General features: G+C 40.8%; 1 protein-coding gene across 3 annotated transcripts in view; it reads left to right on the forward strand.

Annotated features, from left to right (window-relative positions):
• LOC124146407 overlaps positions 1 to 15396 on the forward strand; it is a 95834-nt gene that overhangs the window by 42844 nt on the left and 37594 nt on the right. For all 3 annotated transcript variants that reach the window (XM_046516675.2, XM_046516674.2, XM_048401508.1), the window contains 3 exons: positions 3989 to 4237; positions 5447 to 5741; positions 14678 to 14912. In XM_046516675.2, the coding sequence (XP_046372631.1) occupies positions 3989 to 4237; positions 5447 to 5741; positions 14678 to 14912 (779 nt within the window). The remainder of the gene's footprint in view (positions 1 to 3988; positions 4238 to 5446; positions 5742 to 14677; positions 14913 to 15396) is intronic.

Genomic DNA, 15396 nt, shown 5'->3' on the forward strand with positions numbered 1-15396 from the left:
TGAATAGCTATTATTTTCTTTATTACTAAGCGTGTATAGGGAATTTCTCTTTAATTCCTATGTTCAATCTTTTTTATTTTTGAACAACCCTACCGTAATGGTGTTTTTTTCTGAACTTTTCCGCTTCACGGTTTATCGACCAGCTGGTGTCGTATTGCAGAATTATGTGTGAATTATTGAGGTTTCTGTATGCTGGAAGTTTACCCACCTCCAAACTGTCCGATACAGATGCATTAAGGAGTAATGCAGGATAAGTAAAAAATTTAGTAAAATCTAAATATTTTTTACATTTGTATACTTATCCTGCATTACTACGTTTAAGGCCCACCCGTCGTAAGACTTGCCTCCCCACTTTGGCTTCAGAAACCTCAGGGGCGGTCGGGTAGCCTAGTGGTTAAAGCGTTCGCTCGTCACGCCGAAGACCCGGGTTCGATTCCCGACATGGGCACAATGTGTGAAGCCCATTTCTGGTGTCCCCCGCCGTGATATTGCTGGAATATTGCTAAAAGCGGCGTAAAACCATACTCACTCACTCACTCACTCAGAAACCTCAAAAGTATGTTTTTCTAAGAGCTTGGGCGACAGGCAGTGATGTGAAGATGACCTTAGGTGTCATCAAGGTCACAGGACAGCGACGGAAGGCCACTGATTGGGACTTGAGAACAACAACTTTATTTCTTCGCAGCGCTGTCCTTCTAGTTGTCGTAAGTAAGCAGTGAATGCATTAAGGAGTAATGCAGGATAAGTATACAAATGTAAAACATATTTAGATTTTACTAAGTTTATATTGTAATATATGAACTTTGATTGTACATGTCACACAATAATGCCTCGATTTTAGCTATGGTTTATTCTCCCTGCATTGTTTTGTTTACGATAAACGTCGACCATTAGTTGTGTATTTCTTATATGAGATATGAGATATCAACATTTTATACAGCTTCTTTCAGGATGTTAATAAAATGAACAAACTTACAAGTATTTACCCGTATTTAAATAATGATGAATAAATTAAATGAAATCCTTTGGTTGATGACCCTTCAGTTAAGATAGGTTTTGCATCATCTTGTGACCAAATATCAATTTGTTTTGCTCTTTAGTTTCTGAATTTTCACTGTACCCGTGTGTTGTGTGAGACACTAATGTTGTTGTGTTGGCCATATTGGTACAGTTCATCAATTTCAACTTCTTTCACTGACATACTTTGGGTCAAATCTCTAACTTTTTCTCAAGATCTTTTGCTTTGCTTTCATTCTAAACATATTTCTTACACACTGATTCCCGGTGACAGTAAGCATACCAAAGCCTGGTCTAGCTTCAGGCGGGCTGAAGGTTTCAATAATTCTAGGTGTGAGGTCACCTGACATCACTGAATGTCCAAGTCGGGAACGGTACCTCATCCCAGACAAGCATTGTCTCTTTTTACAGCTGAAGACCTATTCTACCCCAGATTTCACGGGTGAAAATACACATCCAAATCATAACAATGCATAAGTAAAGAAATTCACAAAATAATTACATGACATGGATTGTTCTCCTGCATGTTTCAGCGTTTATCTTCACTGGATGATATTGCAAATTATACTCAATTGCAAATATGTAGTTAAAATGATAAAAGCATTGTTAACAAGACCAATATATCAGATCCTAAGCTTCTTTTGATAAATATAAATGCTACAGAAATCTACATCAGCATACCCCAATCAGTGCAGTGCTGTGATGGTCATGCCGAGTTGAGATGCAGCATTGGCCAGAGAAGATAAATGTTGAAGTGTTTAAGGCTAAAGATCTGGTCACATGCCACAGAAACAATAGAAGGGACAATCACTGGCCAAGTCATGGTGGGACCTGGCAGCTAAAGACAAAGCAGTACAAGAAAACCCTATGCTTACTTACATTACTACTTTATCTAGGGGTTAGTAGTGTTTGCATTACTTTAAGGAGCTACTATTGTACTTTATTACCCACGTGGTAAGATACTAAATCCGTACGTCACACGTGTGTCGTACAAGGTTGACCTTGTTTTATTCGTTTTGATTGGATAACTGTGACCTCTGTCACACCGGGACTACTTTTTTCATTCATAAAAAATCGCGAGACGTCATTCATTTACAAGGCAGAACTGAAGCAATCTCATGTGAGCGAGGGATATTAACAAACACTTTATTAAACCAAACAAGATAGTCACACGCATCAAATTGTTTGCATCCTATATAAGTTATGCATTGAGCTTCTACAGACATTATATAATCGAGCTATGTCCATTTACAATGTTCGACTACCGTTCAAAAGATCGAGGGCCCACATGAGCGTGACGCACCTGACTACTTTCGCAACTTCCAATTTGATTTAACGTAAACGGATAAGCGTGGTGAAATGAAGTCAGTTTAATCTATCTGGACAGATATCTAGACCTACTTGGGATGATCCGGTTGTGCAATCAGTGTCCTCTTCGAAGGGTATTTTGTTGCACTGTTTTGGGAGTTGTTTGTACACGACTGCACAACTAGATCACTCAAAGTGAACATTTCCGATACAAATAATTCGAAAGCTCCGTAGAAGTGTGGCTGATTTCTGATTATGTGGCCCAAAATATCCCAAAGGTGAACAATAACATTCCCTATCTCAAGCGTAAAACGCTGAGTAGATCACGGTTGTCTTTTCTTATTCCGGTGATGACCTTACCCTTTATTCTGGGTATTGTTTTATATGCATAGATTAAGATAATAGTGCATGTTCTCATATACTAAGCAGGAAATAACAATCAGCTGTACTGCTGTACGTGTTCTCCCAGATCTACTGCTGATTCAGTTAAAAAAGCTCCCAATAATATAACGCAAGACATTTTTGGTGCAATGATTGGAAGAAATTGCATCTAAAATTGTTATTTTAACAGTAATAATTTATTTCAATATCATGTTATTTTAGTTGCAGCTTTTGTTATATATGTTTAGAATAATAATAACCATAAGCGAAGCACTTTGGTATAGCTGATTACTGTTGATGGATATTTTATATTATGGAACAGTTTGACCAGTTATGTTTGACCTCAGGCTTCCCGTGGTCTTGCTATTTTGATCCTGAAAACATAATGTCATACAATAGTCAAACTACAACAAATATGACTTTTAACCAGTCAAAATATGTCATTTATGACAACTAAGATTCATTTGAAAGCTTCAGTAGCAGAAATCTGATCATGGTTACTGTAAATAACTGTGAGTTGGTGTGGTCTGCCAATCAGTTCACACACAATTCTGCTGAAATTAATGCAAACATTATTGAATGAAATACGAAACAAACTTGGGATAAAGCGGAAAGTCATGTAAACACTAACGAGAAATTACGTTGTGAACATCTGGTGTGTTTTTGCGGAAGTACACAGTGCTTATTAGTTCTTAGCTGTTTGACTGGATAAAGGTCGATTGAATACATCTTGCATAACCATCATTGAAGTCATTTTCTCTATCTAATAGTAAACAAGGGATGGCAGGGGGGGCATTGATATTGAGTTGCATTTTGGGGTCAGCAGTCATGTTAATTTCAAGATGTGTCGTATACTTGTAGAGAGGTCAGCTGTCTCCTGATGTGAAGTCAGGATGGTTCATGATGCAAGTAATTTACTATGAATAGAAAACCTCTATTACATCATTGCCAAAAATCCTATACTTCGTCATCACTCAATAAAAATGTTTAATTTTCAGCCAAATACTCTTTACTGTCAACTATCCATAATAAGTTGTGCAAGTAATAGTATTATGTTTCCTAAGGGTCATGCACATGCATAAGGTCGGTATGGGGCTGCTTCAGTTTTTGCATGTAATCCAAGCACATGTTTAAGTTACACGTTATCCATATCTAAGTGACATTTTCCACAAAACAAATGATTAAGGTGATGTTGGTTTCTATTATAAACATTTCTGACCTTCTGTTGAGCTCTGTTGGTGTAGGATATATCAGCTGATGACCCTGCTTGTCTTTGTTTCAGGAAAGTCAAATGGACCCCCAAAGGCTGTCCCAGGACAAGATTTGTTTGTGCATCCTATCTCTGTGTATTATCGCCTAGTACGCCTGTGCATTGACAGTAAGGATGTTGGTGAGGGTGAGCTCATGTTCAACCTGTCCACGAGAGGAGTGTTACTGCAGAGTGAACTGTCCATGCTGCTGCACGAGATCGTACCCGATGTTGAAAGATTCACCTACTATCTGAAGACCCAGGGCATTGTCTATGATATAGGTTTGTGTTCTTGCTGCCACACTACCACACCAGATCCATTGGCTTTCATGTTCCTATAATCCCAAGGGAACACAGCTTTGTGCTCATTTCTGGTGTCCCCTGCAATGATGTTACTGGAATATTGCTAAAAGCGGCATAAAACCATACTCACTTATTGGCACGCTCATATTATTAAGTGGTGTACTACTTAGGCAGATCCAGCACTTTTAAAAGGGAGGGGTCTAAAATATAAAATTTGTTTCTCTAGATAATTTTACTGCTGACAACATACTACATTTGGTTTTCAAAAGGGAGGGGTGTGTGTGTGTGTGTGTGTGTGTGTGGGGGGGGGGGGTCTGCACCTCAGGATCCACCCATGTACTTAATTCTGGCTTGTGAACATTATGTCCTTTCATTCAGTGTTATTATTACTCAGAAGTGAAAGAGTAAGAATGCTGATAGTTTGACTGTGAAACTTTGTATGACACGTTACAAGCTACAAGATGGTCGTGTATTTTGAAAAAAGAGATGTTGATTTCCCCATTGTTTATTTGACCGCCACAAACAAATGATCTAGATGATCCAGACATCCAAGGAAAGTCAGATGATGTATCTTTATCTAAAGTTTGCCATGCTGAATACTTCTGTAAATGCTGCTTAAGAATGTGATTCTAATGAATGGAGAATATTTAAACTTCCTTGTCAAATATCATGTATACGTCATCGAGTGGCCTGATGATAGATTTATGAATTGTGCAGCCATGAATGAAAATGTCAACTTGTCAGGTGACGATATAAGATAAAAATGTTGTTTGAGATGAAAAGACAAATCTTCTGTTTGTTACGTATTTTGTCACTGATCATTACGATCTTTCCCTTAAATACATAATGTTGTTGAGGTGACTTAAAGTAGTTCCAGCATCAAGTTTTATTTCAGTCAAATACATTTTCTCACCCCTCAATACATAATAACCTGTTTTGTAAATGTAGTATAGCTACCATACAACAGGTCAGGGTGCAATACCTTGAATTTCATATGATGTTAAAACTACTGATTCCCTCTGTTGACTAATGTTGGGTTACCTTGACACACTGCCAGTAGCTGGTAAGTTGTGACAGTTCTTGCTTGGCCTATCACCAGGTGCAGATGAAAGTCAGATAGTCAAGAAACATTCAGTCATTTGCTGTCTCTAGTATTCCAATTTATGCTCTTTTCATGCTTTGCTTCAGGTCTGTCAGAAATTTACGAAGGAAATGATCGAAATATTTTCATCCCCTATTTCCTTGAAGAGTTGACAACAGGTGGCCCCAAGTTGACTCTCAGTGACGTCTGTCTGCTGGTTGTGTTTGGTGGGACCACACCATGGACAATATTCTACAGGCTGGTGGCTGCTTTTGGACAGCATAAAGAATGTCTGCATGTAAAATTCCTGAGATCAGGGCTGTGCATCATCAGTCTCAGGAGTCTGTCAATAAAGCTTTTATTTGACAACCTGAAGGATACCATTTTGATCACAGTTGAAAGGTTAGTACTGGGTGTATGTGTAAGTGATGTGTGTTGGTGTTGATGTATGTGTTAGTGTTGGTGTATGTGTTAGTGTTGATGTATGTGTTAGTGTTGGTGTATGTGTTAGTGTTGGTGTATGTGTTAGTGTTGGTGTATGTGTTAGTGTTGGTGTATGTGTTAGTGTTGGTGTTGGTGTATGTGTTAGTGTTGGTGTATGTGTTAGTGTTGGTGTATGTGTTGGTGTTGATGTATGTGTTAGTGTTGGTGTATGTGTTGGTGTTGGTGTATGTGTTAGTGTTGATGTATGTGTTAGTGTTGGTGTATGTGTTGGTGTTGGTGTATGTGTTAGTGTTGATGTATGTGTTAGTGTTGGTGTATGTGTTGGTGTTGGTGTATGTGTTAGTGTTGGTGTATGTGTTAGTGTTGATGTATGTGTTGGTGTTGATGTATGTGTTGGTGTTGGTGTATGTGTTTGTGTTGATGTATGTGTTAGTGTTGGTGTATGTGTTGGTGTTGGTGTTGATGTATGTGTTAGTGTTGATGTATGTGTTAGTGTTGGTGTATGTGTTAGTGTTGATGTATGTGTTAGTGTTGGTGTATGTGTTAGTGTTGGTGTATGTGTTAATGTATGTGTTGGTGTTGGTGTATGTGTTAGTGTTGGTGTATGTGTTAGTGTTGGTGTTGGTGTATGTGTTAGTGTTGGTGTTGGTGTATGTGTTGGTGTTGGTGTATGTGTTAGTGTTGGTGTATGTGTTGGTGTTGATGTATGTGTTAGTGTCGGTGTATGCGTTGGTGTTGGTGTATGTGTTAGTGTTGGTGTATGTGTTAGTGTTGATGTATGTGTTAGTGTTGGTGTATGTGTTAGTGTTGGTGTTGGTGTATGTGTTAGTGTTGATGTATGCGTTAGTGTTGGTGTATGTGATAGTGTTGATGTATGCATTGGTGTTGGTGTATGTGTTAGTGTTGATGTATGTGTTAGTGTTGATGTATGTGTTTGTGTTGGTGTATGTGTTAGTGTTGATGTATATGTTAGTGTTGGTGTATGTGTTGGTGTTGGTGTTGGTGTATGTGTTGGTGTTGATGTATGTGTTTGTGTTGGTGTATGTGTTAGTGTTGATGTATGTGTTAGTGTTGGTGTATGTGTTAGTGTTGGTGTATGTGTTGGTGTTGGTGTTGGTGTTGGTGTATGTGTTGGTGTTGGTGTATGTGTTAGTGTTGATGTATGTGTTAGTGTTGGTGTTGGTGTTGGTGTATGTGTTAGTGTTGATGTATGTGTTAGTGTTGGTGTATGTGTTGGTGTTGGTGTATGTGTTAGTGTTGATGTATGTGTTAGTGTTGGTGTATGTGTTGGTGTTGGTGTATGTGTTAGTGTTGATGTATGTGTTAGTGTTGATGTATGCGTTAGTGTTGGTGTATGTGATAGTGTTGATGTATGTGTTGGTGTTGATGTATGTGTTGGTGCTGATGTATGTGTTTGTGTTAGTGTTGGTGTATGTGTTTGTGTTGGTGTATGTGTTGGTGTTGATGTATGCAGTGTATGTGTGTGTTAGTGGTGGCTGTGGGTATGTGTTAGCGGTGGCTGTGGACATGTAACCTTAAGCACATAAAAGCAGAAACACCATGTTGACAAATCCAAGATCGAGATGCACATATTGGAAGGACTTGTCAAAAGATAAATTTGACAAGCTCTATAAAGCACTAACCTGTCCTAAGTCTAAATCCAAGAGGAAGACCAGATCATTTTACAAAAATAACGACATCGTTTTCACCCAAAACCAAAACTAAATCTAAATCAAATGTGGAAAAGTGTTGTCTCTCAGGTAAACTGACCTCAAAGAAACACCCAAAGGGGTGCTGCATAAAGAGAACCCGTTTTTTCCTATTGAGGGAAAATCATGTTACTCAACCCACCCGCCCAAAACTAAGGAGCAGGCATCCAGCTCTGGTCTTGGGTTGGTTGGTTGGTTTCTTGTTTTACGCTGCACTCAGCAATATTCCAGCTTTATGATGGCGGTCTGTAAATAATCGAGTCTGGACCAGACAATCTAGTGATTAATATCATGAGCACTGATCCACACAATTGGGATCGATGACATGCATCAACCAAGTCAGCGAACCTGACCAACCAATCCCGATAGCCTCTTACGACAAGCATAGTCACCTTGTACAGCAAGCATCTGGTCTTGGGACCACAGCCTTATGCCGGGTACTTCGGGTAGTTTGGTCACTCATGGTTTTAAAAGAAACATTCGAGCCCAAACCTATTCTGTTCTCCCCTTTGAGTATGAGTGAATGGTCTCAATCATTGACCACAACCATGTACAAAATGTTTGACAAACGTTTCCAGGCTACATCACAGGATATAAATGAGCTAAAACAACATGCAAATCTGAAGGATATGACCAGATCTAGATCACATGATTCAGATGGTAAAGAAAATTCCCATTCACATACATGTCACAGGTCAGAAAGCTCACAGGACCAAAGCCGCGCTGTATCTAGGGAGAGTAGTCACTATAGCCCTACCTCACCCTGTGCTTCTTGAGAAAAGAAACATGTATCACGGGAGTCTCACAAAAATAAACACCATTCTTCTAGCCGGGCATATCAACACGCCCAAGATTGAGAAAAATCGTACTAAAGGTTCCCAGTACAAAAAGCTTGCTCCCTCAGCCACACTCACATGTGATAACCGCGTCTATAGCTCGGACAGTTATGCATCACCTAGCTATTACGGTTATAAAGCACAATCCTTGTGCAGCTCGAGCCAGGAATTGCAGCAGAGAGATAAGCATACGCCACGTGATGTTGTCTCATAGAGTGGCAAAAGCCCAGGGGGTACAACACAGAGGATTTTACAGGTGCTTCTCATGAGGAATCTAATAGTACTCTCACTTTCAAACCAAATGACTACTCATTTAAAGATATCATTTATGAAATCTATCATTTGATCCCATCTGTCAAGCCATCAAGCAATGAGGGAGAGGATCCGGTGCTTATTGAATAGGGGGGTTATGAAAATTCTGTAGAAAAGAGGGAAGGTTTTCATACACTACCTTATCCGTCATTATCTGAAAATGAATGCGGAATTAAATGCTTCTACCAGCAGAAGTTTAAGCATACCTTCACCCCAGGGGAGACAATGCTGTAAAATTCACAATTGTACGTTCCCTACCATTGATAAGGAATACTTTGACCTGGTCAGACAACTTAAGGATGAATGTTGACATGAACAAATTAAAAGAATTGGACAATGTTGATAAGCAGATGATAAACATTAGCATGTATATGAACTGGTTTGCAGCAGGCATCAGACATGTACTTCCTCCTGTAAACTGTGAGGAATTTGCTGGCCAACCTTGTGACACTAAAGTTGAAATGAACTTGGAATAAGTTGGTTACATTCATAGTACGCTGGATAGCATTTTGAAGATGCACGAAGATCTTCAAGCTGCACAGGTATGAATGTCCACACAATTCCTGCTTACTAAACGTAATCATCTTATTCAACAGGTCAGACACAATATCTCCGAGCCACTAAAACGAAGTTTGATGTCTCAGTCGATATTGGCCCCCCAGTTCTTCAACGGCAGACTAACTTCTGTGATTGATGAGATTTCACGCACCACTGATCAGAGATTCCAAAACCCCACTATCTCCTTGGCATCGAAGTTCAATGCGAAGCGGTCAGCCGATACGGAGTCACACGGATCCGCCAAAACGAAGACATGTTATGTCGGGAATCTTTTCGTGCCTCTGCTTGGAAAAGTTCCTCCCCTTCCAGACCAAGCCGAGGGAGACCCAAAGAAGCAGAGGTAGAGGTAGCCGCCGTTCGTGACTCTCTACATCCAAGAAACTCTCAGCCAAATCCTGTCGACCTTGCTATGTTACTGGACCTTAATTACCGATTACTGAAATTCATCTTAAAATTCATTCAACAGTGTCCGGAGCTTGTAGTCCACCCCAAAGGACGACGTTTTCATCTAGTAGGAGCCAAGATAGCAGCCGCAACTTTGGCTATACGAGAACTACTAGACAAAGGGGCCATCAGCGTCTGACAGAAGTCAGACACTACAAGAGGTTTTTACTCTCCAGTTTTCCTGGTCCCCAAAAATAACTCTACAAACATGCGCATGCTAATAGACCTAAAGGTACTCAACAGAGACTACCTAGTACTTCCGCCAAATTTTCAAATGGAATCAGTAAAAAGGTTACGCAATTCCCTCAAACAAGGAGATTGGCTTCTCAGTCTGGACCTTCAGGATGCCTCCCTGCCTACTACCTATTTAACGAGTTGTTGACCCTACCCACACTTTGCAGTAAACAGGCTAAGGTTTGAATTCAACGTGCTACCATTCGGAATATCAGTAGCGCTATGGTCTCCCCTATTATCGGCTTCGCTCATCTAAATCTTATATGGCTATATAGACTATTTCCTCTCAGACGATCAAGGTTATTGCAGATGAAGCAGAATGCAATATTTCTTATTCAACTCCTATCTCATTTGGGTTTCCTGGTACATCCCGTCAAGTCGGAATTAATACCAACTCAGGACATCAACTTTCAAAAGGCATTTTACTACAACCAGAGGACAGATATCTAAGAGCTATAAAGAAGATTCAGAGTGCTCTCAACCAACCCAGCAGGTCACGTCGTTGGTGGAAGTCTTGCCTAGGTACCCTGACATCACTCTCAAGATCTTTCTTACAGAGGGAGACTTCAGTTACGTCCACCACAAACTTGGATGAACAGCACCAGTAATATGGACCTGGAAGACTTAATACAACCTCCTCACAGCCAGCTACAATGGTGGCTTCTGCGTCAAAATGTCATGCCAGGCATCCCTCTCATGTTCCCCCCACCGTTACACCGTCTATATACAGACGCATCAGGGGAAGGTTGGGGCGCGCATATGGACGACCTCCAGGGGATGTGGTCAAATCAAGACAAAGACATAAATTGTCATGAAATGAGAGCTATTATCCAAGCAATCAAGGCATGGTCTCATCTACTACACCACTCGTCGGTACTGATTGCTACAGACAACACCACTGTGGTTTTGTACATACAACATCAAGGGGGCACGAGATCAGCACTTTTGTTGAGAGAAGTTATGCTTTTATTTGCCTTGGCAGACTCAGTGAGTTGCAGGATAGAAGGACGACACATAACGGGGAAAGTGAACACACTTGCAGACTGCCTATCCCGGAAACACAATGGAATGGACTCTCCATCCTGAGGTATTCAAGTGGATCACCTCTACGTGGGATACCTCTCATCTGGATCTGTTTGCGACATGCCTAAACCATCGACTTCCTGTTTACGTCAGCCCAGTCCCAGATTTGTTAGCCCTCCAGGTCGACGCCCTATCCATGAGTTGGCAGGGGATGTTCGCCTACGTCTTTCCTCCTTGGTCTGTCCTGGACGGAGTAATCAGGAAGATCGAGAACACAGATTACATGATAATTCTGATAGCCACAGCGTGGCCAAACAGAGCGTGGTTTCCAAGACTGATTCCTCTACTCATAGAAGAGCCTCTAAAACTACCAGAATGTGACAATCTCCTCCGCCAACCAAAATCAGACATATTTTATGGCAGCCTGACAAATCTCCACCTTCACACCTGGAAACTATCGCGACAAAGATGCAAGTTTCCGGTTCCTCTTAATCAGCATCAGAAGCGGTGGCTAGCTCATGGAGACCAGCTTCCTCAGCTATCTATAACGTCAGATGGAGAAAGTTCTGCAAGTAGCGAATAGCAAGAGGTTTGCATGACGAAAATATAACAATTCCTACAGTGGCTGATTTTCTACTTCACCTGGGGAATGAGAAAAGGTTTAGACATGGTACAATTGAAGGCTATAGATCAGCACAGGCTTCAGTTCTACAACATGATGGTCTATCCATAGGATCTCACCCAGTCTTAAATCGATTCTTGAAATCGTTTTCATGGAAGATAAAAAAAATCCCACACACATTCCCAAAATGGAATTTATCCAATGTACTGTCTGCCTTGAAGGAAGCACCATATATGCCAATGGCAGAGGCTACATTTTTGACAGCTTCTAAAATGACAGCCTTCCTATTAGCTACAGCTGCAAGAGTGTTGTGTTGTGTGTGTGTGAGAGGGAGAGATCCCAGAAATGCCACAAATTAAGGTAAGTTAGCTTTGACACTGTCAACTATACTGAACAACAAAAGTTCTTTCAAATTTCAAAAAAAAACATGAACATACCAAAATGTCAATTTACAAATCAATAGCGTGTGTGTCCACCTCTGGTTGCGATGCAAGCAACACATCTTCGTCTCATGGAATGGACCAGGTGACGCACAAAGTCCTGTGGGATATCTGTCCATATCTGCTGGAGCATGTTTCGAAGGTCCTGGAGTGTCTGGAACACATGGTTGATGTCGAAGGCGCCGATCCATCTCATCCCACATGTGCTCAATTGGTGAGAGTTCAGGGGAGCGAGCCGGCCAGGGGATGACATTCACGTTGTTTTGTTGAAGAGAATCCTGAACAAGTCGAGCAATATGAGGCCGGGCGTTGTCATGTTGAAAGGTAATGTCTGGGCCATGACGACGCAAAAATGGTAGAACAACAGGGCCGATGATCTCATTGCGGTAGCGCTGTCCATTGAGATTTCCCTCTACCACTATCAAACGGGTCCTCTGCCTTGCTGTAATCCCACCCCATACCATAACACTGCCGCCCCTGAACTGATCTTCTTCCATGACACAATGATTGACTTAACGTTTACCTCGACGTCGGTACACTTGCTGAGGTGAAAACTAGACTCGTCAGTGAATAGAACTTGTCCCCACTGCATGGCCGTCCAGCGTAGCCGCTGTCTGCACCACTGTAGACGTGCTTGACGGTGGTTTCCTGTCAAAATGGGACGTCTGGCGGGTCTTCTTGCAACAATCCCTGCACATCTGAGGCGACGATGTACGGTTTGTGAAGATATTCGTCGAAGGCCAGGGATGCTTCTTCCAGTCACTGTTGCTGGCTGGAATTGATTTCGTAGGTGTGTTGTTCGAATCCAGTTGTCTTGTCGATTATTGGTTACACGTGGCCTGCAACTCCGAGGATGGTCTCTGACTGCATTCGTCTGTTGCCAACGTTGCCAACGGTGTTTCTGTGGATGTTAAATTGTCTTGCAACATCACGTTGACTCAATCCTGCTTCAAGCATACCAATGGCTTGCAGACGCTCATTTTCGGACAGGCGTGGCATTTCGTAATGTTGAATAATTGCGTAATTTTGTTGTTTTTCTGAGTGGTTGTCGTCAGATGTTGCTAAACAATGCATATGGAATCCCGTTTACGCACATGGTTTTAAACCCATTCTTGGGTAATGAAATACATGGGGCTTGCATAAAAGTCAACTTTTGCATGTAATGCATGCTTTTCTGTAGCAGTTGCGTTTTTGTGACTTGATTCCATACATGTACTACAATATTGAAAACCAGACTTTACTTGTTTGAAAAATACACTAAAACATTGGTGTCACAGGAACTTTTGTTGTTGAGTATAGATTGGACGGATCATTTGGCTAACATTTGTGATCATAGATCATAAAGTGATAGGTTTATTACATTGTTAGTCGCTTGGCGTAACATGTATAACTACCGGAGGTGTTGTCATGGAAGACTTCAGAACTGGAATTGATGTAAAGAATATGTTTTAGCACCAATATATAATGGGAAACATGTCATCAGTGGAAATGTAAGTCATTATCATACCTGAAGTGAGATCAGTATGTATGCTGTTGGCTATAGAGCAACAAGTATTGGTCTACGTCACAATGAAGGATTAACAGGAAGTGACGTCATAGATAACCTCAGAACCCAAAGTGACGTCATAAATGTCCCAATTGATGTCCCAAAGAGAATGAACCGAAAGTGTCGTCATAGATGTTCTCAAAACCGGAAGTGACATCATGAAAGACCTCACTGGAGAGAAACATCATTAATGAGGTCATATATCAGGAAGGACGCCACAAGTGCCAAGTCTTCTTCAGGTTTACCAAGGGTGAAATGAGGAAGTTAGGCCTTTAGTTTATACCCTGTTTCTTCTATGTTTTTCCCTTACTTCACTGCTACCAATTATCTGGGAGTACTAGATGACAGATCTCACCTGTCCCTCTGGTAAATACTGGCTATGATGTTATAGAGGTAGGATATTTGTTGAAATTATCAAACAATAGTTATCATTGTGTTTAATTCTAAGAATACTGCCTCTATTACATCAGGAAATAGCCCCTCCCACCTCCCCAATAAATCTTATATCTAGTCGATAAAGGTTTTTGGAAAGAAGTGATGTTATCCCGCCTTGCGCATGCGTAGATGCAGTGTGACAAAGGATAGGGTTTACCTCAAAACTATTCGGATAATTGGCAGTGAAGAGGAAGTCTATTGAAAAATCTAAAGATTTTATAGTATGATAATTGCCAAAATGGGAATTTGTGGCTATGATGTAATAGAGGTAGTATTCTTAGAATTATACACAATGATAACTATTGTTTGATATCTGCATGTAGAGCAATGCCAAGCATAACAGGAAGTACAATTTTAATGGTAAATCATCATGTGATGTTTCATTGCAAATTTCATTTTTTGCATGTCATGGTAGATGTAAGCACAGTTATGTAGTGTGGTAGTAGATATAAAAATTAACCAGTTGTATGGCGTGGTGGTTTATAAAAGCACAATGTTATGGTGTGTGGTCGTAGATATAAGGACTCTTGTATGGTGTGATGTTGTCCAATAAATCGATCCTGATTTCATCCAAACATTATGATTGTTTCCCTTTAATATTATGTTGATACAGTATCTGTGTTGCATCAGCTTTACTCTTGCCACAAGTAGAGCAATGCATCTTCTCCCCCAATGTTTCCCCTACTGTTGACTCAGCATTGAAGACATCGGTATATCTGCAGCTGTGTGTTTCAGGGGCAGTCTGTCGGGGAAGGAGATTGTGGTCATGCAGGTGTTGCAGCAGCTGCTGGCACATGTGGCGCCCCCTGACCTCCATTACATTCTGGGGCCTCCTTGTCCACTGCAGGATTGTCCCCCACACATCCAGGGTCATGTCATCAATCTGGCGACACCCACCATCAGATGTGGTCATGTGTGTCTTAATGATCATCCCAACATCAAGAAGTGGATGGTGTCTGAGAACCAGAAGGTTATATCTGTTATGTTATAAGATTCATTTTAGGAAAATTGAATTGGAAAATGTTTCTTTTTCCTTAAAGATGACATGCAGTGTGTCATGATTTGCTTAATTGTCTTTCTGACCAGTGGTGAGGCGACCTGTCAAAGGGTAAAACTATTTTGAAGAAAAACTGAAGAAAAACTACTAGCTGAGATTGTGGGGCATACTCTATTTCCAGTACAATTAGAAGAGAGCCTTTTCTTCGTGTTATTTGAATATGACCACTAAGAATAGAAACCATGCATTAACATGCAGAAGGCAAAGATGATAATGGGGTAATCTGGTTTGTCATCTAAAGTATTTCTGAATTTTCTGCTGCCTTACCATACCAAGTTCTTCTCAGTAACAACTGCCTCCGTGTTCTAGTGGTAGAGAGCAGAAGGTCAGGGGTTCAATCCCCGGCCGCATCATACCAAAAGATGTTAAAAGATGATACTTGTCTGGCACTCAATAT

This window comes from Haliotis rufescens, unplaced genomic scaffold, assembly GCF_023055435.1.
Source record: "Haliotis rufescens isolate VD_foot unplaced genomic scaffold, xgHalRufe1.0.p SCAF_22, whole genome shotgun sequence".
Taxonomy (NCBI): domain Eukaryota; kingdom Metazoa; phylum Mollusca; class Gastropoda; order Lepetellida; family Haliotidae; genus Haliotis; species Haliotis rufescens.